Raw genomic sequence first — 16,595 nt, 5'->3', positions numbered from 1 at the left:
TTGGAGAAGTTATTCACACATATATCCAACCCTTGGCCCACAGGTATGACTGCTGACATGGCCAAGGACAGCTCGACACGTCTGGTAGCAGGGCTAGATGTGACCTCATAGGATCTGCTGATCCCTTGTGTCAACCAAAATAAGTATCAGAATGTGCTGGAAGGAGCACAATTTAGTGAAGGAAACTACACAATTCTGAGTCCTCATCCTAGTTTTACCACTCACTTGCTGTACTTCTCTCTGGTACATGATACAACCTTTTCCTTTCATATTCAAGTATCATCTTCATTATCTTCTACCCTACCTGTAGAGTTGAGGGGGATGGGATTTGTTAAGCAATGAAGCACCAGATCATATTAAGCACTGGCACTTCCTCAGAAACACTAGCCAACAAGGAACTGGGAAAGACTCAAGATCTTTTTAATCTCACTTCATGGCAATCAGGAGTATTAAAGCAAAATAATGGACTTTCGAGTTTTCTTTTTTTAATCTTAATTTCACAGGAGTACTATTTTAGAGGTAGCTGGTAACGCTGCTCTCTTAAGCAGCTTGAATACCTGCCAGAATGTGGTTGCAACAACTTCATATAGATATGGGTATACTCATCTCTATTTGTTCCCTTTTGTGCCACTCCAGGCAGAAACCTGTCTTGAACATGAGCTAGAAATTAATAACCCACAGAGAAATAACAGAATAGCAAAGCATGATAGATCTATCCAGGGCTTTCAATACTCACTCAGCCTGGAGCATATCTGGGACTACAAATAAACTCCTCTCAGCTTGCGTCCTCAACGCCAGTACAGAGGCTGGTGACTCCAGCTTCTCAAGAGGACTGTTAACAGGGAAGGCAAGAGAGGCTGATGATCAATGTACCTCTTGCTGTTATGCCTAATACATGGAATATGGCTTCATTTATCCAGAACTATCACATACCTGACTGTTTGCTTGGTCAAAGCTGACTAGCCAGTTAGGAAGATATATGGCAGCACTAGATGAATTCTTTTCATTTTATCTTCACCATGGTGAAGAGGATGGAGTTACCTATATTGGGGGTGAACACAAAGTGAAGAAAAAAGAGCAAACTCCATATTATATTGTAGGAACAAAGCCCAGGCCCCAGTTTGGATCAGCTTCACACTGACCTGGAAGTTTGGGAAACAGCCCCTTTAAAAAAAATACATATAAAAAATGAGGGGAAGCAAAGAAGGATGTGTACCACAGAGGAGAAAACCTTGCGCTTAGACAAATTCAGTCATCCTACTTTAAACCTGCAGGCCAGCTCCTAATTTAACATGGAGTTTCACATGTCACTACAAAACTCTGGAAGTGTTGGCTCTGCAGATATGCCAAACATATGAACTGTTTTCAGTGAACTCAGTATTTTTCCACATCTACTTATTGTAACTCTGCTGGCAGGCTGGGAGTAGCAAATCCTCCCTTATCTCCCTCCCCTCCAAGAGCATCTCTCTGTTTAAGCATTGGCTAACTCTGTTCATGCATGATCCCTCCTGGAAACTGGACAAAAAGGGGGGGTGGGAGCATCACTGGGGTTGTAAGCACAAACCACAGGAGATGGACTGTCATGCAGGAGGGAAGTAGCAGGGGGAAAGAGGTGACTAATGAACAGAAGGGGGTGCGTAAAATCCTACTTGGATTGCCTCTCTGGGGAACAGCTGTTTCCTTGTAAACATCTTGCTAGCTGTCCAAACAAGAAGTTCAGACACGGAACAATAAAGGAGAGCACCCGGGTAGAAGTGTTCAAGACATGGGCTCATTCACTACCCTGCCAATTGCTCCAAATGGCAGAATTCAAAAGCCGGGGAAACATTAGCTGTATGTTTAACCCTGCATGTGCTTGTGTTATAGCCAGTGGCCTGCAGAAACACATCTTTCTGCCTCTGTGGTGAAGTCCTTCCTAATCCTCCTCTTCCTCCACCATTTCTGACACAACAGCAGAGCACACTGCTTGACCAAGGCAAAGAGGAAATACCCTCATCAGAGTAAGGACAAATTGCCGCAGAGCCAAGAAATTGAAAACCTGAACGTGGCAGCCCTGAAGGCCTAGAAAAGTTATACCACTGCCCTGGCATCAGCAACTTGGAAGTAGAGGGAACTGCACCAGAAAAAGTCAAAAGAGTCTTTTTACTAGAACTGAGCACAAAGCAGCCTACACTGGCAGAAGCATTTCTATGCCAATACAACTGTGTCCACACAGAGCTCTTGCCAGCACTGCAAGGTAGCTGCGGACAGGGGAAGGAATAGTAGTACAACAACATTCCTACATGCAGCTGGCCACAGAAGGCAACTACCTGCACTGCACCACAGCAAGCAAAGACCATGCACCACCTCTGTCTGTTCCTTGAAGCTTCTGGGGATCAAATGCACAGGTGCCTGGCCACAAGCCTATCTTACAAACCCTGCCTCCAAAACATCACAAAATCATTAAATGAGTGCAATCAGATCACACACACATCTCCAGGAAAGAAGGGGTGTCCTGGTTTCAGCTTAACCACAACAAGGGGTCACTTTGCAAGGAAGTTAATACATAGGATGGTAGGACACAATAACTGACAAATAGGGAATCCTATGTCCTGAGCCTGTAGTCCAGTTCTCTACGCCTTCATGTCCACCTCTGACTGACCTATACATTTTATCCATTCTACAGAATGCAACTACACTTACCCTGGGAAATTAAATGACTCCTACTCAAAACAACACATAGAAGCAGGAACAAAGTAAGCAAAATGACACTCTCATAGTCAGAAACAACGAGCAATTCCACATTTTAGAAATTGTCCACAAGTTCACAGGAAAGACCTGACGCAGTCAGATTTATTTTACCTTTTTTATTTCTTTACGGCCATTTTGTCGTAGTCGTGCACAAACAGCCAGGAAAAAAGACATGCTAGCAAGGGCTGCTCTAGAATAAACATTCAGTCACTACAAGAAGAAAAGAGTGCAAGTCTGCTGATCAAAATCCCTCTGAGCCTAAAGAAAGGCAGCTGGCTTGTTGCATCAAAGTCAAAACCAGTCGGGAACTCCACCTCGTCTGGGGTCACCTTCCTGCCTCTGCTTCTCTCTCTCCATATATTTATTTCTGAAGTCATCACGAGAGCGAGTTTCTTCATCTTCTTCTTTCTCTGGAAATAGGTTGGGAAACTGAAAGGTTTGTCCTTGGCCCTAAAGAGAAAACAAATGGTCAGAGAAACATTCCAGCCTTTCTGCAGTACCTATGATGAATGTACTTACAATGGAAGACCACCCTGAAGTTTCAACTAGTGCAAAATGGTACCTCCTAACCTCCCAAGACCTCTTTCTACCCCTCTCCCCCAAATACACATATATCCCTCCACCTCCCCAAGCTATCTTTCAGTCTCTCCTCTTTGTGTGCTAATTAAGACACTGGCATCTTTTTTTTGTTTGTTTTACACATGAATGGTCAGGAGACTGACACCTCTTCAAAGACTTTGTACCAGCTCAGAGATGTTGTATGAGTCATACAGTAAAAGCAAGATGAGCAAAATAGGTGATCTTGTTAAAGTAACACCACCAGGGAAATACATGGTGGAGCAGGCATTCATTATGTTAACACTCAGGGTATGAGCAGCAGTTATAGTTGTTTAGATCTCAGCTAAGGATAAGAGAGAACAGTCCTAGCAGCTGTTATTGTAGGGTGCAATGTGGGAATACAGAATAACAGATATCAGAGGTCTCTTATCAAGAGGAATAAAGATTATAGTGTAAAACAATTACAGTGGGAACAATCTGTCTAATACATCACTAATGAGATTAAAGTGATTACATCTGCATCAGTCATTCTGCCTAACAGACAAGTAATTTTAGTGAAACATCATCATCAGATCTATGTCTCCCACTTGAAAAATAAACACTTGCTTGGTCTCTGTTTTTTATCTAACAGCAGGAAATCATTATTCTGTGGCAATGTCCTATCCCATTAACATTACCTACCTACTTTTTAGTAGTGTTTGCACTAAGCACAACTTCATTAAACTCAGCAATAACAGTCCTTCTATTCTATATGGGTCTTTGCATAAAACTTACAACTGATAATTCTTAAGTCTAAAATTACTCTCCAAAACACATACAAACATTTCCATACATTAACTTCTTTGGCAGAATACCGCATACAGAAATCTTAAAAAAAAGCATTTAACTGCTTCAGATGAAAACAGTTGGGGGGGTGGGTTTTTGTCGGTATTGTTTTGTTTTTCAGATTAGCCATTCCTTGCATTTGTGCAATAAATGCAATCAAACAAGAGGCCCAGCTTTGAAGTAGTTCCATAAAGGACATGAAAGGAGCCCTTCCACAACACAGCTACCTATACTACATTTTGGGATCAGAAATGTGACATGATTAAATAAAAAAAAAAAACCCATCACCATGTCCCTGACCCAGCTGAATGTGCGCTATGTTTCATTTAGCCAAATACACTCGACCTGGTAATTTACAGGTGTGAAAGAATTTAAACCTCAAGCACACACTTTGGAAAGAAAAAAAAAAAAAAAGACTTATCCCAGTTGAGCTTATCCAGACTGGAATCTAGGAAATACCAACTCATACCCAGCAATGCTCTGGTTGTTTTCGTAGTGCATATTTCTTGGGGGTTTCCTCAGAGCCTGACCATACTACAAAAACAACAAGGGAGCTGCTGTATACATTACTCTTTCCTTGAATCTAGCCTGGATAAGATCAACTGGAACAAATCAAGGTTTTCCTTTCCATGGTGTACACTCTGAGGTTTCAACTCTTTTGTACCTTTAAATTACCAACAGGTATGTTTATATTAGCTGTCCTATGGCAATTAAAGTGTAGTTCCATTTCTAGGCACAGAAACTGGCCTTATCAATGTCCTTGAGCAATCCCAAAGCCATAGCCTACTGAAACCCTTCCTGTAGTAGGATCAGCAGCAAGCACCCTTGAGGCCAAGCACTGCCCAAGATTTTAGCACACTGAAGCATTTGGAAAAGAATCTGTTTATATTACAAAAAATTACTGTGTTTTAACTGCACTTTGAGTGGGTCACTCAGCCCTGTGGTATCTACAGGACAGACAGGGCTGATTCTAAGGACTTGTCTGCCCTGGAGAGGAAGCCATTTTAGTTGAATAAGTCAGAAAACAATTCAGGCTAACATGGTAGGCATACCACCTACACTGAAAACTTGAGAACTATTTATGTTGGTAACAGTGTAGTAAGGGACTGTTCTTGTTATGCAGCACTTCCATTCTGGTATGCTTCCAGGACCAATGCACTTCCCTTATTGGAGAATGAAGGAAAGCTGTCCCTAAAGCATACTAACAACATCCATGGTAATTCACTAAGCATTGCAAAACAGTTATTATTTTTAAAAGGTGGGGGAGGGAGAAGGCAAAACAATAAAAAAAAGATATGCACAGAGGCTTTAGCAAACCCAGACAAACCTCTCAGCTGTTTATCAAAGTGCTCACAGTTCCCATATCAAGGCTGGTGAAAGTCAAATATTGAGCTGAAAATGTCAATCTGTATCTGGAGTCTTTTAATAAATCAAAATCAGCACAGACAAGTTGGCTCTTTCCAGCTCTTGTTTTGTGAAGAAATTCTGACTTTGGCTGGCAGCCAGACACAGCTCAAAACAGCCAAGACATAACACCCTGAGAACTGAAGGTTGATAAATCTTAAGTAACAATACTATGCAGTAATACTGCACTGTAAGACTCTGGAGTGATGAAAGCTGTATGAAAAATAGCTGTTGTGCATGCTCAGTAGCTAATTTTCAGAAGAAGCCTGGATCTTGGGTATTTCAAAATTTCAAAAATACCAAAAGGCATCAACTTACATAAAGGACTGTGAGTCTGTCCAAGCATATTTACATTCAGTGCATTTTCCACACGATGCCAGAGGCTATGAGGTTCAAGCTCATATGCCATCTTCTCAAAAAATGCCTTCCAAAAGAATGGAGGGATTACCACTCCTTTACTTTGTGCTTTTTCTTACACATCTTCTAGGTAAACAGCAACCATTTGACAACCATGATAAATGCATCCTCAGAATGAAATCCTAACTGAAATAAAGCAAACAACTTTCTACTTAGTTCATCAGGGTCTTATCTGTTTTGCAAACTGCTAGAACATGAAATTCTGGCATATTCTATCAGAAAGCAAAATTCTGGCTTATTCATAAACCTTGGATTTGTTCACTGTTTTACCTTCTGTAAGCCATTTAACTCTTTTTAATTACTGAATTACTGAAATTCACATAAATTGAAATAAGCTCTAAAAAGGCTAGGGTTTGGTCCTCCCTTAAGAGTTTCTGCCAGCATAATCACCTTAGTTAGAAGCACACATAAAGCAGGAGAAAATATTAGTATCTTCCTACCTGACATATCTGTGCTAAAAGAAAATCCTGTGAAAAAAGACAGACACTGGCAAAAAAATCGTTTTGCTCAGATAATTTAGTCTGTCTTGGAACTGCATGCTGCACTTCCAGCAAAAGATCTTTTTCATCAATGTGAGGTGATACAGTGATACCCAGGAATTTGTCAGGATAAGCTCTACCACCACATGCTCTTAGATATAAGTGAGCCCTCACAATGTTAAAAAGAAGAAAAATAAAAACCAACCAAAGCAAGTCAGAGAGGTTATATTGAAACACCTAAAAAATAAAGGCAATGTGATGATTCTACACATTGCTATTCTCAATGTAGAGTCTTCCCAGAAACTTCCCTTTTCCCTACAAGTTCTACAGTTATGTACAAGTGAGATGTGTGGTCTAATGTTTAGATAACAGAAATGGGAGACATTAAACTTCTACTCCTGCACAACTCTAATCCTCACTTCAGCATTACCCAAATGTAAAACTGATTTATATACAAGGCCTTAGGAGGATTCACATGTTAAATGCTAACAGCTTTTGAGATAAAAAGTGACCTAAGCATTAAACATGTATTTTCCCCTTAGATTTCAAGCCTCTGTCACTAGAAAGGGTAAAACCACACCTTGTTCTCTGACTTTGTAGAAGTTATCACATGGAGTGGTACAAATTGCCTTCATTCATTTTAATGAGAGGTTAAGTGACCATAATTAGGCCTATGTAGTCAAGTGGTAGCCTTCCCACAGCTGAGCCTCAGGTCAGTAAATTGCTGGAAGGATTACCCAGCACAAACTCACTTATACTTCTCTGACCTTTGCTTCCCTTGAAAAGTTTAGGGATGGAAGGTCAGCACAGATATTATTCTGTAGGAATGATGCAGCAAACACTGATCATGTAAACAACTGGGAGATCTTCTGCTTACTTAGATAATTGAAGCACTTACTACTGTCCTTCAGAATTAGGAAAAGCAATGTTTATAGTATTGTTAACAAAAAATGTTGGACTCCCAACAGCACGGGATTCAGTCCAGCAGTTGCAGCAAATATAGCTAAGTTTAATAATTCAGTGCATTTGAACAATTCTCCTACTGTTGCAGTGGTAACATCTGATATTAAAATATGCTGCAAAGAGAACAGAAAGCAACTTCAAAAATCCACACAGGAATGGGACGGTGTATGGAGCATCCAAGTCTCCTATGAATTCACTACATGTCACAAAAAAATCACATCTGATGTGCAAACAGGTTAACTACTATAAATGTACTGGACACTCTACACAGGGTTTGAGGAGAAAGCATTTACAAAAGTGTTCCCACCAGTGCCATCATTCATGCAGCTAAATAGGTGTTAGTCCTAATGTTGACAAGGTCAGACTCCCTTTTACAGCCATCTCCATTAGATTTCTCAAAACAGGTTTAATTAAAAATAGGTCTGGATTCCAGAGGCCTGTCTACAGTTGTGCTCCCACGGGTGCTAAAACCTGTTGAGCTAAACCAGCAAGAACACTAAAGGAGGAGGAGGGGAGGGGATGTTGTTGTTTTTTAATTTCCCTGATGTTGATGCAACTATAAAGTTTCCCATTGGTTTTCTTTTCTCCTTTTTTCTTTAAGTAACATTAGGATAATTGTAACTGTATTGGAGTCAGGAGAGAGGCTGGAGGTTGCTGTTATTACGTTCATTTCATCTACTCTGCAAAGATACATAGCTTTGTTTTTAATTACAAAAAATAAAACAATGGAAAAGAGTAGCATTTGATACCCAAGGCTGTAAGTCTCCAAAACTTAAACCTTTCTCACTAAATTCCAAAAGGGGAAAAAAGGAAGACAGGCTCTGGAATAGCAAGATATTGTTGATCCACAGCCTTCTATGATTTGAGGTATTTTTTTAGAGTGAAAATATTATGCTTGGACAGACCATATATTTGTCCAGTTACTGCCTGAGAATAAAGTAAACAGCTCTGAATCTCCAAGAAATAGTATTTGGAAAAGAGAGGACAACAATTCTTACATGTGGAACAGCTGGGGCACTGATCTGACACCTAAGGGTATGTTGACTATGACTTCATACACCTTCCACCTTTGAGACACTTGCAGTAAGTTAATGGATATGTACGCTGCACTGGAACACATAAGGTGATGTTTTATAAAGCAGGGAAGCAAAACTGAAGAATATACTCAATTTCATTCAGGTAAAGCTCACAACTGCTACCAAGTCACACTGGGAAAAGCAATACTTCCACCTAGTGGGCAAATCAAAGAACAACTCAGGACCTTCCAAAAAACGTCCTTATTTTTCCAGTCATAAGCAGTTTTAACTTGAAACTGGATTAATGAAAGAAAACACAGCTGGTAAAAATGGTGGGAAAGCCCAGCTACTCTGACTCACGACAGATGCAAACTAATTCTCATGAAAATAAGGATTTTACAGTGGTTACCAAAGACTTTCCTAAATTAGACAGATATTCATAATGGACTGCATGGGGCCTGTTACAATCTAAATCACACCATGAATGAGAATGAAGGCAAAACCTTCAATTTCAGAAATTACACTGGGTTTCTGGCCTCACCCAGTGTTTAAAGCTGGTGTGAACACAGAACTGGGAGCTCATTGTCTGAGACAGAGCCAGCGATGAAAAGCAAAGAACAAAAGGAGAAAGGGGTGGGGAGGGAAGACACACACAAACCTAAATGTTAAAGGAATTACAGGCACCAACAGCAATAGGAAAAAAGAGAGCAAAGAGACCAGGAATGAGGTGAGGGGGAAATGCACAGACCAACATTAAATGACAAGAGTTTAGTAAACAGTCACAATTTCCTCACTTGCAATGAAATACACCACCAAAAGGTGGTCCCTTGATCCCATTAATAGGGCAGATGGAAAACATGGCCATGTCAACTTATGCTGACACTATACTATAGGGCAATGAAGTCAGGGACATTTGCTGTCCTGTATACCAAAAGTAGTCAGCCACAGTACCACAGCGCTCTGTGTGCTGCCCAGCAGACAAAATGAGAGGCTGGAGTGACTGCTTCCAGTACGAAGCTAGTTTGAGTAATTCTCCACTCCACTGTGGAGCTACCTTTAAGGTAATGGCAACTATTCTAGGATCAGAGGTTTGACGTAAAGGTACTGTGAATGGCTTGCTCCACAGTGCAGCTGCATTTTGCTTCCCACTCTTTCCCCATGAGTATCTGCGGGTTGCAGACTACCTCCTTAACTCAGCAGACAAAAGAGACATGAGCGAATAAAAGCAAAGTCACTAGCAAGAGGCCAAGACAATGGAAAGTGCCTGCATCCATCTACTAATGACACTTGAAGAAAGCCACTTTAAAGATGCAGCATCACTCCTGGCATATAATTCTTCAGCCATGTTCTCAATGAATCTTTCATACCTGATCTTTGGCAGACAAAAACCTAGCACAATCTATGTGGGAGAATTTTCCCATCAAAACAGAATCTTCCTTGAAAAAGGAATGTGTTTCTTAGCCATCATAATGCAAAACCCTCAGACACATGAGGTTGCCTTTAACATCACCACAGAAACATGGAGCTTAGTCCTTACCTAAATACAACACTGTTACTTTCTATTAATATTGTACTTTATACTGTTCTTTTAAAGGAAAGGGCTGTCTAGAAAAACACACTTCTCACTTCTGTTTCCAGAATCATAGACTTGATATGCATTTCTCTAAATCCTCTCAGAGCTGAAACTACATAGCTATCATGAAGAAATTCTAGTTTTGCCTTAAGCGGAGCCTTCTGCAACATCAAGTTACTATTTTGATTTAGAGCACTAATTTTAATAAAAATTTTCAGTTTTCAATTCTTATTGAATAGGTGAGCAGCAAACACAAAAATGTATGTACAAGTGTTAGTATACCACCAGAATGCTGTACTTCCTTCTTAAAAATGTCCTTAATAAAGCACTATGCGTGTCAAACAAACTTTTGTAAACAAATTACTCATGTTCTGCTCTGATTATAGCCACATACATATTCTCATAAAACAAACATTCTCTTGTCATTTTCCATGGCCCAGATATCCATATACATATGAGGTAAACCACTTCTGTTTTCACTCCCATTCTCAGAAGGGGCTTAGAGAAAAAACTTCTAAGCACATTTAAACTTTGAAAAATCATAAAGTCATCAGATTTTCCATTGTCCGTGCCTCTTTAGTTTAAGCCCAAGTCCACATGAAGTCTTTAAGATTACAGTGTTCTCCCCATACTGAATCCTTGTCCCAGGATGGAGTAATACTGAGGTTGTATTGTCAACAGCAATTTTGAGCTTATGGTTTTACAACCATAAATAGCATTCCTTTAATGTAATTTTGGCTATGTGAAGGGGGTTTCTGTCAGTGGCTGAATTTCTTTTTCACATAGAGACAGGTAAACCCAAGAGAAGTCTAAGCTATAATATGCTCCTGTTATGAAAGAAACTCGTAAGAACATGAAGCTCCTTTTCCACTGGGCAACCAACATAAGTTTCAGAACCTGGTTTAGCCACAATGCATGCTTGTTAAACATGACTAAGAGCTCTCCAAGGAATATGCCTTAGTCTTCTCTGAAATCCAAAAGCTTTAATAAGAAGTTTGCTACCCTTACAATATATTCTTTCACTTACTGGATGTTTCAGTAATCAACCACACAAGTCGTGAACCTTCCAGCACACAAGAGTACAGGGTCAGCATGAAACTCACTGGCAAAGCAGCACCATATGACATCAGACCATAACTTACACACAGACCTCAAACAAATACAGGACTTGAAAACTAACCATTTGTTTGAATTTGATTTTTAGACTAAATCATTTAAATGTCCTTATACATTCTGGAACATATTAAAGAAAATGTCATTATTAGAGGACTGGCAGAAATATTCAGCCAGACAAACAATTTATTGAATATTACTTCCAGATTGGCTAGATAACAGTCCCTTCCCTTTTTCCCCCACAAGCATTCCTGTTAACTCACCAGCTGTACATAGGCAACCTTATAATCTGGCTTCTTCACTCTTTGATTCTTGTGATTTCTCTTGCTGTTGGAACCTGCAGAAATTAAAAGAATCCCACCTTTTACTTCCCTGGATTTCCAAGCTTCCCAAAGCTAGGCCAAGCTGAAGGGAGGACTTCACTACTTCTGATTTACTGTTAAGAGGAATACTCTTTCTTCAGTACCAGTACAGCAACACAATCACTTAAGTGTGGCATCAACAGACTCAGGCTGCTGACAGCCATTGTGCCTTCACATTACACAAAGTCTGCAAAGAAGCAAGGAGGTAAGTCTCCTGCTCTCTAAGTAGGGGGCCTGGAGGGATAAAGAGTCCTTGCAACATCAACAGCTTCATGAAAACAAGCAGGAAATGATCACTAAACAGCTTCAAACTTGTCAATTTTTACTACTCAGCTGATGAGCTGGATCTACTGTTTATACCCCAGGAAATGACACTCCACATCCGAACAAACCAAGGTATTTCAACCTTCTGCAAGTATGCTGGTCACAGCTAAGTGGGAAGTTAAACTTATTCTCTGCATGTTAGGCAGACACTAAAGCTCTCAAATTATTAGACATTTAAACCACCTTTCATTTTTTATCCCTGAATATGTACATTCTACAATCACTTCCATTAGCAGTGTCGGATGAAACTGTTGTAAGAAACATGTTGTAACATTAATGTTTTCCAATGCTGTTTAGACCTTTGTGTTTGTTATTTAAGACTTTACTTAATTCTGGTGGTTTGTTTTTTTTCCACATAAGCATATTACAGATAATCTTTCTGTTTGCTTTTTCTCCTTTTGTATATTCTGAGTTCTACAATCTTATTTTAAAGCTTCTTCTTTCATTCTCCATTTTTCATTATTACAGTTTTTTTCCCTATCCCTTTCTTAACATCATCCCTACTCTTCCCATTATAAACACATCAAGCCTTTGCTAGTCACTGCATGAAAAAAAACAACCCACCCATCAAAGATGCCCTCACCAACAAGTCATTCTCCATTTGATCCACACACTGCCTGGTGATCAAAATGTAAAAAACCCGCGAAAAGTATATTCCTGACTTTGCACCGCATCCAAGCTGCAGTCAGAGAAACTCTGGAGATGGAAGCATTCATATGTAAAGATGACATTACATAAATTTAGCTTATTTCAGTTAGAGTTAGATCCCTCTCCTCCAAGTCAGAGTTCAGCATAACTTAAACTAGGAGTATTCTTTCTTTTTCTCTCGGGCTGGTTTTGCTGTGTTTGGTTTTGTTGTGGGCTTGTTTCGGTTGGGATTTTTGTAGGAATGGCACAGGGCAACACCATAAGTGGATGCATACAGGTCTGTAGTAGAAATGTGGTGACAAGTGATGAAAAACTGGAAGTTTTTCAAGATGTTTTTATGACAGTATCTACTGGTCTAACAGAGTATTTTTCTTTGCTCTACAAACTGCCTTTTTTTAGACCATAACACCTCCTCTGTGTGCATGCCAGGTAATCTCAACTCAGTTGGGGGTTCTTTTTAAGGCTATGGGGGAAATTAAATTTAATTACTGATTTTATTAAGACACATGAAGCAGTTCCTTCTGAAGTGAGACACCCACTGGTCTTCAAGGAGAAACAGTACCAACTACAAAAGCATGCAGCACAAGCTAGGCAAGTGTCAGGATGAAAAAGCTTTTAAAAATTCAGATTATTTTTTTTTTTAACTAAATTTATGTCATAATCTGACCAAAGCATTCAAGTATGAAGTGGTGCATTTTCATTCAAATGGAGAAATAAACAATTATACTGATGGACATCATCAGCTAAGCACCTGGAACCACAGTTTGTTGAGATCTAATGGACCTTTGGATAGTAAAAGTCTGTTCTGGCTGTGCACGGACGTTGTGGTCATCCCTTTGCACCACTCAACTGCACTTACCGTACTGTATCCTGGTCCTCACAGCAGCTACTGGCACATTGTATATTTTTTCAAGGTAATTCTTGACATCTGTTCTCGTCATTCTAGGCAATGCAAAAATATTTTGGGAAAAGAAGGAAAAGTATAAATATTTAAATAAAACACAACAGAGCCAGAGTATTTACAGAGTGGTTAATATTCTGGAATAAATACATCTTCTCCTTTTAAGAAAGGTAGCTCTAGTGCACAAAAGTATACACAACATAGATCGCACACTGCTACAGCAATTCATTATCCATAAACTGGAACAATAAATATTTTATCCCCTGTAGCCTCAACAGTCAAAATCCCAGATATATTCCTTGTTCAGCAAGAATAGGTAGCCTTTCTCACTGTCTGACCCTAGAACCCTTTCTAATCTTCTGAATAGCAGTTTCCAATCTTTCCAAGACCTGCCACAGGCCTGTGGATTTTGGTGTGTGCAACCAGACTGGTCAGGCTGAAAAAGTCCTCAGAAATACCTGGACATCACCTTGTTTCCTATGGATCTTCTTCCTAAGCCCACCCCTGGGTAGGCTGAGCCCCATTAACTCTCCGGAAGAGGCGCAAAGCAACGCTCGTAGTTAAATCAGTAAACCCAGGCTCTCTAAAAGTTGTCTCTGAGGCAGAAGACCCTTCCCCAGGCCCAAAGGGTGCTCTCTGGCACCTCATCTTCCCACCCCTACCAAGACAAGCTGCAGCCCAAAGGGCAGTGTGCGGGGACGGGTGTCACTGCGGGGAGGGTGTGTGATCCTCTGTACCCCGCGGCAGGCCCGGAGCCATGCGGTGCCCCGTCCCCGCACTCACTCCATGGAGATGCGGAACTGGACGGTGTCCTCGGGCTGCGGCACGCCGGGCCGCACCGCCAGCATGAAGAAGTTGGGCCGGAAGATCCGAAGCTGCGGGCCGCCCAGCTGGAACAGCGGGTACCTACGGCGACACGACTCCAGTGACCGACCGACCCACCGGCACCCCCCGCAGAGGCGGCCGGCCAGCCGGCCTCCCCCCGGCTCGGCCTCCCCCCAGCCCGGCCCGGCCTCCCCCACCACGGCCCGGCCCGGCCCGGCCCGGCCCGGCCCGGCCTCCCTCCACCACAACCCGGCCCGGCCAGCTCTGCTCACACGGCCCTCTTGGCGCCTATCTTTGCCATGGCTGAGGCTCGGCCCGATAGCGGTGCGGCGCCAGAGAGGCTCCCGGCTGGGCAGTGTCGGCCGCTCTCGCCCCCTGCTGGAGCGGAGGAGCGCGGTGAGGGCTGCGTGGAGGGGCTGTGGGGGAGCCCGGGGTGTCTGACCCCCTCATGGCGGTCCCCTCCTCCTAAGTGCCCCTCACAAAGATAGCTCGACCCGGGACCGCCGGCCCCTGGGCCCACTGGAAAGGGAATACAGCTTTAGGGCAGAGGAGGATCCCTCAGAGGAGCCGCAAGGGCGGGGAGGTGGGAGGTAGCACCTGCACAGTGGTCCCCATGTGGGACTCGGCAGCGGTGGCTGCGTTTGTGGAGGTCTTTTCCTCGTGTGAGACCCCAGCAGGGGTGCTGCGGCCAGCTCGGGGGGTTCCCAGCACAGAACAAGCATGAGGCTGTTAGAGGAGGGCCACGGAAATGGTGGGAGGGCTGGGATGCCTCCTCTGCAAAGAAAGGCAGAGCTGGTGTTGGTCAGCATGGGTAAGAGAAGGTGCTGGGGAGACCTGGTGGTGGCCTGAAAGGGGGCTTAACCAGAGAGAGGCTTTTTACCAGGGGCTGTCGTGACAGGACAGGGGGCAGAGGTTTTAAAATGAGGGGAGGTTTAGATCAGACACAAGGAGATAACTTTCTGTGATGGGGGGGTGGGGGGTGTGGGGTGATCAGAGAAGCTGTGGATGGCCCATCACACTGGAAATGTTCAAAGCCAGGTTGGATACAGCTTTGAGTAACCTGGTCTAGTGGAAGGTGTCATAGAATCATAAAATCAGCTAGGCCGGAAAAGACCTTTGCGAGCATCAAGTCCATCTGTTCCCCAGCACTGCCAAGGCCACACCAACCCGTGTCACTGGGGGCCTCATCTACACGGTGTGTGAACGCTTCCAGGACGGTGATTTCACCATGTCCTGGGCAGCCTGTGCCAATGCCTCACCACCCTCTCGGTGAAGAAATTTTTCCTCATATCCAGCCTAAACCTCCCCTGGCGCAGCTTGAGGCTGTTACTTCTTATCCTATCGCTTGTAACGTAGGAGAAGAGACTGACCCCCACCCCGCTGCAACCTCCTTTCAGGTAGCTATAGAGAGTGGTAAGGTCCCCCTGAGCCTCCTCCTCTCCAGACTAAACACCCCCAGTTCCCTCAGTTGCTCCTCATAAGATTCATTCTCCAGACCCTTCACCAGCTTTGTTGCCCTTTTCTGGACCCGCTCCAGCACCTCAATGTCTCTCTTGCAGTGAGGGGGCCCAGAACTGAACACAGGATTTGAGGTGTGGCCTCACCAGTGCTGAGTACAGGGGGACAATCCCTGTCCTGGCTCTGCTGGCTGTGCTGTTTCTGATACAGGCCGGGGTGCTGTTGTCCTTCTTGGCTGCCTGGGCACAAGCTGGCTCATGTTCAGCGACCGCCAGTCAGCACCCTCAGGTCCTTTTCCACCAAGCAGCTTTCCAGCCACTCTTCCCCAAGCCTGTAGCATTGCAAAACTGTCCCTGCCAGTGGTACAGGGGTTGGAACTAGATGATCCTATGAGTATATGATGGTGTAGCCTGCGCTAACAGAGAGACAGAGTGTGAACATAGGCACCAGAAGCAGCCACAAGTTTGGGAACATGAGGAAAACATTTTGGAAACATGATGGAAACCCTGGTGGACTTCCCTCCAAGAGGGCATTTCAAGGATTGGGAAAAGGCAAGAGGTCCTACAGAACAGCTCGCATCCCAAATGTAATAACATCCATTTGTGTTTTGACATCTACACTGAATTAACCAGGTAATTCACACTTTAGTATTGGGCTTTAATATTATATGTAGGTTAATAGCCTTGATAAATGTTTTGATACAAATATTTGAATTAATCATTCTCTGTATTCTACTGTGACTTGTCTGCATTTAAGAAATGCTGTGCGCTGAAGACTACCACTTCTATGGATTTGGCTCCTTATTCACGATTCTTTGATTCCCTCCATCACTTGAACTTTTAAGTCAATTTCAGTGGTATTCGGCATCCAGATTACAAGCTCCCCCAGAACAGCCAGCTTGTATGGTGGCTGTAAAATAGGCGCCCAGTCCTGGGTCTTTGTTGGTGATACTGAGCCTCATTCCCAGTTGTAGAGCTGGATCAAATGATATTAAAGGAT

The 16,595-nt window shown here is 42.7% G+C and overlaps 1 protein-coding gene across 2 annotated transcripts; it reads right to left on the bottom strand.

The window, feature by feature from the left end:
* Positions 1–2,831: 2,831 nt before the first annotated feature.
* MRPL23 (mitochondrial ribosomal protein L23) lies at positions 2,832–14,517 on the bottom strand. Of its 2 annotated transcripts, XM_065682762.1 has the most exons (5): positions 14,411–14,517; positions 14,097–14,219; positions 13,272–13,354; positions 11,342–11,415; positions 2,832–3,180 (listed from the first exon to the last, which is right to left on the bottom strand). In XM_065682762.1, exons 1-5 carry the CDS (start codon positions 14,437–14,439, stop codon positions 3,022–3,024), a joined length of 468 nt encoding a protein of 155 aa, XP_065538834.1. In that variant the 5' UTR covers positions 14,440–14,517; the 3' UTR covers positions 2,832–3,021. The 2 variants fall into 2 exon arrangements, with proteins under 2 accessions (XP_065538834.1, XP_065538835.1); XM_065682763.1 differs by lacking the exons at positions 14,097–14,219; positions 14,411–14,517 and adding an exon at positions 13,976–14,084.
* Positions 14,518–16,595: the final 2,078 nt, after the last annotated feature.

Source organism: Lathamus discolor, chromosome 6 (assembly GCF_037157495.1).
Source record: "Lathamus discolor isolate bLatDis1 chromosome 6, bLatDis1.hap1, whole genome shotgun sequence".
NCBI classification, from domain to species: domain Eukaryota; kingdom Metazoa; phylum Chordata; class Aves; order Psittaciformes; family Psittacidae; genus Lathamus; species Lathamus discolor.
The sequence above is the reverse complement of the archived record's forward strand: the minus strand, read 5'-3'. Positions and strand labels throughout refer to the sequence as shown.